This window comes from Brachionichthys hirsutus, chromosome 21, assembly GCF_040956055.1.
Source record: "Brachionichthys hirsutus isolate HB-005 chromosome 21, CSIRO-AGI_Bhir_v1, whole genome shotgun sequence".
Lineage (NCBI taxonomy): Eukaryota > Metazoa > Chordata > Actinopteri > Lophiiformes > Brachionichthyidae > Brachionichthys > Brachionichthys hirsutus.
In genome coordinates, this window is record NC_090917.1 from 3774149 (window position 1) to 3784552 (window position 10404).

Genomic DNA, 10404 nt, shown 5'->3' on the forward strand with positions numbered 1-10404 from the left:
GAACGTTCATGTGAAACAAAAATCTATCTGATCAGAACAGGTCAACAACAACAAAAACAAAAACAAAAACATGAAACGGCCGGTGACCCAGATATTTGAGATTGAACAATGAACACAACTTTAAAGTCTTACAAATTACTCAAATTCAAACCAAGGAATGTTATGAAACTCGCTAGAATTATTAGCTGAAATGAAAAAGTGACCGCAATCAAGTCTGAACACAGTGGCCAATCAGGGAAAAGAACAACAACAACAACTAAAAGTTAACAGTTTTGTTGAAATGTTGCCAAACACAATGTTGTCGAAGCAACAAGTTTCTGGAGGCCACATTGAGAGATAACGAAAGAAAACAGTGCTTGATTTTAACAAGGTGCTGAACAAAGCGTGAAGCTCCAGCAGAACTCGGTCGATCTCATTTCTGCCCCAATAACTGCTCCGTGAGGGAAAGCTGCTTCTGCAGCAGCCGCTGCAGGAGGTCAATCTGTCAAGAGAAAGACTTCATGTTGATATTTCGTTCTGACCAACCCGAATAAAACAAACATGGCTTCTTAAAACGCCAAGTCAAGTAAAACCAGTTCTGACCTTCGCCTCCAGTCTCAGGAAGCAGCAGCCAGAGGTCGGTGATTCTGGGATTCAAATACAAAAATCAATATTCTACAATCACAGATTCAGGTAGTCAGCGATCATGCGCTTGCCTGACAGCACACATACCAGCAGACTGAGGACTGCTGCATGGAGGATCCACCTGCACAACAATCTTCTGAACTGGATCTTCTGCGAAACAGAATGTCTTTTAACTCTCCCTCCATTGCAGCGCTTAAATGTAGCTCACATAATTCCTCAAGATATTTGTTTTATTCATTGATTAATCAGTAAAGCAAATGAAGGGGTTAATCTACAAGCGAAATAGATTGAATTTCTCTGAAGTAAGTTAAAACCAAATTCAGCTCTTAATTCAAAGTAACAGAAATTATAAAAATGCTGAGTTTAAAAAACATTAAACCATCACCATAGCAACCATTGAATGATGCTGCATGAGTTCCGTTCGTCGTCTCAGGAGGCCAGCGGGCCGGTTCTGGGTTTTTGGCTGCTTCGTTCGTTTTCTCAGGAGGCCAGCGGGCCGGTTCTGGGTTTTTGGCTGCTCCGTCCTTCGTCTCAGGAGGCCAGCGGGCCGGTTCTGGGTTTTTGGCTGCTTCGTTCGTCGTCTCAGGAGGCCAGCGGGCCGGTTCTGGGTTTTTGGCTGCTTCGTTCGTCTTCTCAGGAGGCCAGCGGGCCGGTTCTGGGTTTTTGGCTGCTCCGTTCTTCGTCTCAGGAGGCCAGCGGGCCGGTTCTGGGTTTTTGGCTGCTCCGTTCGTCGTCTCAGGAGGCCAGCGAGCCGGTTCTGGGTTTTTGGCTGCTTCGTTCATCGTCTCAGGAGGCCAGCGGTCCGGTTCTGGGTTTTTGGCTGCTTCGTTCGTCGTCTCAGGAGGCCAGCGGTCCGGTTCTGGGTTTTTGGCTGCTTCGTTCGTCATCTCAGGAGGCCAGCGAGCCGGTTCTGGGTTTTTGGCTGCTCCGTTCGTCGTCTCAGGAGGCCAGCGGGCCGGTTCTGGGTTTTTGGCTGCTCCGTTCGTCGTCTCAGGAGGCCAGCGGGCCGGTTCTGGGTTTTTGGCTGCTCCGTTCGTCGTCTCAGGAGGCCAGCGGGCCGGTTCTGGGTTTTTGGCTGCTCCGTTCGTCGTCTCAGGAGGCCAGCGGGCCGGTTCTGGGTTTTTGGCTGCTTCGTTCGTCGTCTCGGTAGGCCAGCGGGCCGGTTCTGGGTTTTCGGCTGCTGCGTTCGTCATCTCAGGAGGCCAGCGAGCCGGTTCTGGGTTTTTGGCTGCGGTGGGTTTAGCTGTTCCGTTCTCTGGCTCCTTCTGGTTTTCAGACATCACCTTTGCTTGCGGATATTCGGGCTCAACTGCAGCCCAGGCACAAGTGGCGCCGCCGTCGGTCAGCTCCACCTTCTGGGTGGGAGACGGGCTCGGGGTACTTTTGGCTCGGGACTGGAATTCATTCAGGATCGAGGCGGTGATTTGCTCGCCTCCCTTCTCAGGCTGCAGCGCGAGTGAGATCACATTAACAGAGCCGTCAAAAGACTCTACGGTGGCGAAGACATCATTTGACAGAAGGCATTGAAAAATCTGAATGATTTCCTCCGACCACACGACGGGAAAGTTTTCTTTACCTGAAAACACAGGAATTACTTCTCAATAGTCATACAGATACAAACGACCACGAATTCAGAAATATTTATTTTCTTAAACTCCAGCAGTATACTTTTCCAGGTATACCGTGATATAAGAGGTACATTAACTTCAGTTTTGTGTGTAACTACTGGTACTTCAGTCTCAATCTATAAACACAGACAACGTAACTCCGTCGTTGGGGGAGGACCGGCTGGAATACATTTTCGAAGGATGCAATTATGCGTCAATTACAAAGTGCTCTTGGAGCCCCGCATGAAGTTACATCAGAAGGACGCCGTGACGACCCGCTCGACTTACCAGTAAGAGTGCAGCGAGTAATCTGAAAGGGAAGCTGCAGCAGGTGCATCGGGATGGGCACGATGCGGGAAATGGGTACATTCTCAATGTTGCCGTAATCTGCATAGATGACGCTCACCTCAGTCTCACCCACCCCCAGGACTACCGCACGATACCAGTTATTATCAGCTACAAAAAAAGGAACAAAGGAAAACTGTCAGTATATTCATGGCTTTACAAAATATTTTCAGATTTTTTTAACTGGGTTTGGATAGAAAACCAGAGACATGAAATGCCGTGATATGCATACATTTTTTTTATTCCGCATTCGGTTGCTCATCTATGTAAGGCTTCCACTTAAATCTAGCCTTTATGACCCGAGCAGGATGTCCTTCAGCCACCGAGACCCCGAGGGCTGGAAACTCCATTGAACGGGCCCTGTTGTTAGCTGTGGAATGTCACCAAGCTATCGCCTCCTGCTCGCACACCGTGTTTAAAAATCAGCCACTCCTGTGCCCGCTTCTGTAATTACGTCTACCAGCAGACACAAAATGACCAGTTTAGGTCTGTGTGAGCAGCAACTGCAGGTGGGGTCTCAAACAAAGTCAGCAAACGGGTATAAAACTGGATGGAAGAATGACAGTAGGCATGTGATAATAGCAGATTGCATGTGTCTGAGTGGAAAGCTAAATAAAGATCCCACCAGTGTGACGACGTTTCCCCTTCCTGCCAGTATCCAATCTCTTTATAACACATTTATTTATTCCAACAAGTTTAAGTTAGCCTCAGAAGCTGCATGTCATGTCAGCCAAATGTCTCTACATCTACCTGGACCAGCACTAAAACGTTTATTTCTGAACTTACCCTTGTACTAAATATACAGAGTATTTATGGAATCATGAGGACGCTGCTCACCAGAGAACTGGGCACAGCAGGCAGCGCCGGGAACTGGTCTGCCTCTGACAGCGGCGGATAAAGACGCCTTGTTGCAGTAGTCGGCGAGATCTGTCATCACACCCTGAAGTTTCGCCGGGTTCACTGAAACAACTAGACAGAATCAGAGATCGCAGACCCTCGCCTCCAATAGACTGTTCGATCTTGTGAGACAGCAAACAGGGCTCCAGATATGTTACAGTTGTAGTCGTATCTTGTCCCGTTCCGGAGAAGCAAGCTAGAGCAGGTTTGGCCCCTCTGATCCGGAAGCCCCGTTTACTGTCTCACAAGATCCAATAGTCTTTTGGAGGCGAGGGTCTGCAATCTCTGATTGTCGTTTTCTAGTTGAGTTATGCGCTCGGACAGACAAACAGACAAACGGACCCAATTGCAACACCCTCGCCTCCCCTTCGGCGAGGGTAATTACAAGGGTTTGATTCCTCATGTTTTACGCTTCTGCATCTTCTCCTGGCGGAAGGCACGAGTGACGGTCCTTACCCTGGTTCGGGACGAGCAGGTAGAACAGGGAGGGACTGATGACAGCTGCGTTGTAAGGTCGAAAGGTATTGTTGAGAGGCAGCTTCACCGCGTCCCAGTCCACTGGGAAAGAAGGCGCTAAAACAAGATGACAGCAAACCATTTCAATCACATCCCTCAAACCACAAAAACCATGACATTCACACACCGACTCTCCAGCTGACCCTCTGATGGCGTTGCAGCGGTTTCAGTAGCCGTCTCCTGAGGACGGGCTCCGGCATAATTGGAGATTGGCACATTTATTTGGCCAAAGTCATCCTCACTGACTTTTTCTTGCCGTTTGACTTCAGAACCTCCTCCAGGAGCTTTGGCGAGTTGCTCGGCGATTAGGGCAGCTGCCACATCCTGCCCTCGGGTCTCCAGCTTCAGATTGTAGCCTTGTCCAGAGACAGAAAGGACGCTGGCAGAGAGCTGCTGATCCACAACCAGCGCCCGGAACCACAGCACGGCTTCGCTGCTCCACTCCGAATCCAGGGGCTCAGCGCCTGGATCCAAATAGAAATGCACACACCTTGTATGAGATGATGAAAAACCTGGCTCTTGTTTTGAGGAAGAATAAAATTCATACTAAATTTCAGTGATACTTAAAGAGTAACAACTATAATAAACCAAAAGAAAACACTTTTCCATCTTACACGTACGCAATACCTGCGAGGCTGCAGCAAATAGCCTGGAAGGGTAGAGTGAGGAGTCCGGGCGTAATGGACCGAAGGAACTTCTTTTCCACTTGTCTGGAATGACCAACATCGACAAAGCTAACGACCGCCTTGTCTTCAGAGACCGCTTCCACCATAGCGCGATGCCACGGTCCATCAGCTAGGGAGGAAACCAACATTACACACAACTGAAACCCAGAAGACGCAAGTGCGAATGAGCCGGCAGTGCGCATCGCAGCTAGAGCGAGCAATCTCACCAGGAAACATGACACAGCAAGGCTCTTTCGCTTTGGGCTCAAAGGCCGACGTATTCGCCTTGCAGTGCTTGTTCAACGCAGCATCCAGCTCCATCAGCTGCTGATGATCTGTAAACACAAGTACATGAAAAAAAACAGCTTAATTAGGATTTATTTCAAGTGAAGAAATACTTGTAAAATCTGAAACAACAGTTTCCCCCCCCCAAAAAATAAATAAATAAATCAACAAACAAATTCTTGGTTAATCTCCCTCCTGAAGAATCCTACCAAGGATCAGCTCTGATATGCGGACGCCGGGTATCGGCACATTCTCCGGTAATAAATGTACCGGTAAATGCATTTTTGACAACGAAAACATGAAGAAAATACCCTTAAAAAAAGTAAAATAAAGGAATACATTACGCAATATTGAATTTTATTTAATTTGAATAAAACAGGTGACGAGTGCATTTTGGACGACAAAAAAGTATCTCAAAACTGTTGCACTTTTAAGTGTCCCCTGTATAACCGTCCAATAATCGTGCTCTGAGATGATCCGACTGACCTGTCGGGTTATCGATGTAGCAGTAGAACTCGTGAGGGTTCTTCACCTCGCTGATGTGCAGAGACACCGTCTTGCCGTCACAAGGAATGTCCGCGTAAAACCACGCCAGAGGCTCACAGGCCGGGGCAGACACGGTCGTAACCGTCGGATCCGATTCTGAGAAGTGGAACCATCGCTGCTTAACTCTGATAATTACCTTCATTTTAATGTCAACCAACTGAAATTAAATGTAGGACCGTGCCCACCCTGCTGTCCAGTATCCGCCTGCTGCTTGCTACTTCTGGCGATAGGAGCAGCAAAACCAGCAGAGCTCAGCAGCTCGCCAATGTCGGCCTGAGGGTCACTGGCCTTGTCGCTCATGGCCACTAAAGCCTTGCCCTCCAGCTCTCCCTGGATCTCAACCCACAGTATTCTGTTGGACAACCTCCTCTGCAGGGCCGTCACGCAGTCCTCGGACCAGTGTTCCCCAATGGGCTGCACGCCTAAAAAGAGCCCAAAGATGGATGTCAGAGAGCATGTGAGAAAACAAAGCGACGTTCAGGGGCATCGGCGTTACAAACGTTCTGATAAAAGGACATTTTGTTCATACAGCCATGTAATAACATTAGTCAAATTTAGCTCCTAAGGTTAACAAGTTTATTCGAGTCGTTTTCATTAAAAAAAAAAGAACAAGAAGTTGCTAGACTGCAAAATACATTGCAAACAATTGAATGATCTTGTCCGTATAAAGGAGCAATCAAAGACAATAGACCTTCTAACCATGTAAAATGTACTACAAATAACAAATACTTTACCTGATATAGAACAAGGCAGAGCCTGCAAGGGGAGGGAAAGCAGTGAAGCACTGATGGGCAGCAAGCGGCTTAAATCCACCTCTTCAGAGTTCCCAAAGTCAAGGTAGCCGACACAGACACGTTCCTCGGATGAATAAGCCAGAACCTTCGCCCTGTACCACTGCTTGTCCTCTGGAAGAAACACAACGGCCTCTGAGCTAAAGTTCACCAAGAAGGACGTCCATTATATTGCGTTTGAATTTGGCGGACTCTTAAAATCAGAGGAAATGCTGATAATAAACCAGGAAATTGTTCAGATTGAGTTCACCCTTGAGTCAATTTCAAATCTATAGTACAAATATTCAAGATGTAAACGTTTCACCTGAAACTTGGCTGAAGTGACTTTATTTTTTTTATTCTGTGCATTACTGGTACTCATTTGCCTTCCTAAATGGCATAACTCATCAGGCATATTCTCAATACCCAAGCTGCATTGTGCTGCAAACTCTCGAAGGACGATGCATGCTTAAAAAAAATAAAATAAAATAAAAAAGTAATAAAATAATGAGTGTTGTGTTGCACCTGAGAACTGGGCACAGCAAACGGTGTCGGGGGCTGGCCTGAAGTTCTGGTGGGCTTTGACCTGACAGCAGTGTTCCCTCAGCTCCAGCTGCAACTGCTGGATCACTCCTTCAAAAACAAAAGCTTGCAGGTTTTAAGATATACGTGCTCAAGTCGTGAACGAAAGAGCCGACGCTTCTTACCGGCATTTTCCACCTTCTGCACAATCACTTCACCGGGCGACTGCAGGTGGGTCACCACAACAGCGAAAGAGTCGCCCACTGCCTGAGTCAGGGGCTGGGGTGGCTCGGCCCAGGTGTTGTTATCCATTCCATCACTGAGACGCCGGAAGGTTTCCAAAGATGCATTCACCATAGCTTCTGAGGGAATTAAAAATTGCCATCGCCGTTGCTCTTTGAAGCTGCAATCAAAATCTAAAACTCAGATGCTGAACAATATCTGTTGCAAGCAACTAAATTTGTTGCCGTACTGCGACACCTTTAATGTCTCTGGATAGTAATTTAATGACCTTTAACACGTTTAATACATCCAAAACACGTATCTATATTTCATATTTTGGCAAACTGCACAGTCTAGCAAATTGTAGAAAAAAACCTGGATTGCAGACTGATTTGAGATGGGAGAGGGCAGCTTACGGATTTCTTGCTGCGTTGGTGCTACGTCAATTGTTTTCTCTGCAGCATAGCCTTGCTCAATGAGGAACATGCTCAACTGCTTTCCTTTTAAAGAAAACACAGGACAGTCTGGAATTAATTGCGTTCAAAACCTCCACGCAGATCACACCACATCCCTCCCAACCTACCCGCGGATATCATGATATCCACAATGTGGATGCGACCGTTATCTACGGTTTCCCCGAGGGTAAACGTCACCGTCGTATTGGCCATTAGCTGTCTCACAGCAACACAGCACGTCTCTGACCAGTTTCCATCCACTGGCACCACTCCAGCTATTCGGCACTCCATTGCCTGGAAGTAAGAGGCGACGTTAGTTTCATCAAGGGCAGCTGAAGGTCGTGTATTTGTAATCTGCACTGAGTCGCGTAAATGTGTCCTCACAAAAGGACAGAATGGCTGGATGTTAGCCGAAAGGGGCTTGATCCTGCCCACAGGGACATTCTCCTCATTGCCAAAGTCGATGTAAAGGATACGAGCCATCTTCTGGTCGGTGGTCAGAGTCTGTATGAGGCCTCGGTACCAGTTCTACGCACAGAAACATGATGGCAAAAGACACAATCTGAGCCAATGTCTAAAATGCGTCCTTCGTCAAACAGACTGACGAGGGCTCACCCGGTCACAGGAGAACTGCACTGCGCACACCTCTCCCACACATGGTATATATATCGGCACTGAAGGGGACTTGTATATTTTCTCAAGCTCTAAGCTCATGCTTTGCAGATTTGTCAGCGTCTCGGGGATATGGGGAAGGAGGAAAAACCTGCCAGGGCTGTAGATCTCGACAACGGACGCCTTAAACCACACAAAAAATATATAATTGGTTTTAAGTATTCTCCTTATCATTACTTGCGGTCCAGGAAAACAGTGCGAGCAGCATACCTCAATGTCTGTTCCATTCATGATTTTAGGCATGCGCAAGTTCCTCATAAAAATCCTCTGAGGGTTGGATGCCTCACACTGAGGATAATAAAAGACACCGGTGACAAACCCATTATAAATAATTTGATTTTTAGAGCCAAGTTTTATTCTGCCATTAGATAATAAAAGAAATACCTTAGACATAAGTGGGCCCACTTTGTCTCCCAATACCAGCAGAGTTTTGGCGTCTCTTGGAGTCTCTCTTTAGATTAAGAGAAACAATTGAGATCACGTCATCCATTAGACATTACATAACGATTGAACTCATTACTCCTGGGTCACACACACGCACACAAAGGACTGCTATTCATTGGCATGAGTAAATCATCAGCTGACAGTTATGGGACTCAGGCATCAACAAGCTTACTTTGCAGGTTCTGGGTCAGCAGGCTTGCACGTGTTTCTGTGTGCGTTCCAGTCCTCTGTTTGGCACACCACGGAGCAGTAAGTTGTCATCTTGCAGCATTGGCACTGAAGATTACCTATTATATCAGATTCTAATTAGAAAGTGCTAACTTCACCAAGTAGGGTTGGGTTAGACCAGCAGCACAAATTTTGGATCCACTTATTTTGTTATACGGTCACTTTTCAAGAATTAAGTATTTAAGAAAATGAATGTTTCTTCAAAGTTATCAATATGCATTTTTCAGGTCAGTAATAACAATTCCTGGTCATGTTATTACCTTGCTGACCACAATAGCTGCAGAGATGTACTTGCAACATGGATCTTGACTCCTGTGAAGTTATCGGCTCTGATGAAGGACCTAATTTTGACAGATCACAGCGATCAGTCAATGACAAATTGCAAGTTTTATTTACGTACCACAGATATATCCCCGGCGACTGGAGAATTTACAGGACCTAGCAATGAAAATATATTGTATGAAAACAAATTGTATTCACAAATACTGAATTTGAAGATTTATTTTAACATTTCAGACATTTTTTCATCATAATATGTAACCTTGCACTGAGATGCACTGTAACTGTAGCCAGAGCTAATTATTAATTTAATTCATTCACTATTTGTTATTAATGACATTTGTTTGTTTTTAAGCTAACCCTCATAGCATTTCAATGCGACATCCTGTTTTATTCATATGAAGTTTCGCAGCGCTTGAAAAGACGCCATCTTGTATTTTGAACGAGTCTGACTAATTAAATTAGACTTTATTGTCTGATAATGATTGCACTGACTTACTGATTCCATCGGCGCTTGCCGTGGGGCTAGCAGGTGCACCGGCAGGCGTGAGGCCTTGCCCCGGAGGAATCGAAGCGTGAAACCCTGCGGGGCCCGTCGACGGCTTCCGGAGAGGAACGCGAGGCCGAACCGCCATCGAAGTATATAAATTGAACATGGCGGCAACTGTAAATGTCGTAGAAAATAATACACTTAGGTTCGGATGAAATGAGCTGCAAATGTCACCTTGAGCGGTTTGTCACAACATATTTAAGAGCGTTTTTTTTTTTTTTAAATACGCAACGCAAACCTTACGCCGTGCTGCGTTTAATTAATAGCGATTGAAAGTTAGCTTGAAATGTGAGCTGTTAGCGTGTTCAAATGGGCGGCAGGCAAAGCAATAATTGAACAAAACCGTGAATAAAAAAAACGAATATAATATATTCCTAATATAAATACCTAAATATTGTGTAGAGAGACACTAATACGCTGGTATTGTATAATTTTACATTCCCGTCAGCACTTTACCTGAGTGCACGTGCCGTTTCAGACGATGAAGTGTGACGCATGCGCAAAGTCTCCAATCGCGTTCGAAGACTCGAACAAGTCAAATAGTGAATATTAATTATTATTATTATTTTATTTCCTTTTTTGATGAGGGCGGATGGTCGGCAGAAGCAGCAGGAGGTAATACTGAGGTTGAAGTTGGGACATTGTGCCTTAAACACCAAAAATAATTAAAAAAAAAATTTGTTGAGTGAAAATGGTTGGCCAAAGGATAACACCATTAATATTAAACATTTATATGGCATTCAATATCCTTTACATACCTGTACGTACCTGTTGGAG

At 45.7% G+C, this 10404-nt stretch overlaps 1 protein-coding gene across 1 annotated transcript; it reads right to left on the reverse strand.

Annotated features, from left to right (window-relative positions):
* Positions 1 to 287: 287 nt before the first annotated feature.
* Positions 288 to 9712, reverse strand: tdrd1 (tudor domain containing 1). Its single transcript, XM_068754857.1, has 24 exons — positions 9577 to 9712; positions 9059 to 9139; positions 8743 to 8857; positions 8511 to 8577; positions 8337 to 8414; positions 8070 to 8249; positions 7839 to 7982; positions 7583 to 7748; positions 7416 to 7499; positions 6963 to 7139; positions 6781 to 6888; positions 6220 to 6390; positions 5671 to 5907; positions 5426 to 5581; positions 4882 to 4989; positions 4617 to 4784; positions 4133 to 4453; positions 3930 to 4046; positions 3414 to 3536; positions 2520 to 2687; positions 1010 to 2200; positions 712 to 774; positions 583 to 626; positions 288 to 481 (listed from the first exon to the last, which is right to left on the reverse strand). Exons 1-24 carry the CDS (start codon positions 9710 to 9712, stop codon positions 413 to 415), a joined length of 4272 nt encoding a protein of 1423 aa, XP_068610958.1. The 3' UTR covers positions 288 to 412.
* Between the last annotated feature and the right edge of the window lie 692 nt (positions 9713 to 10404).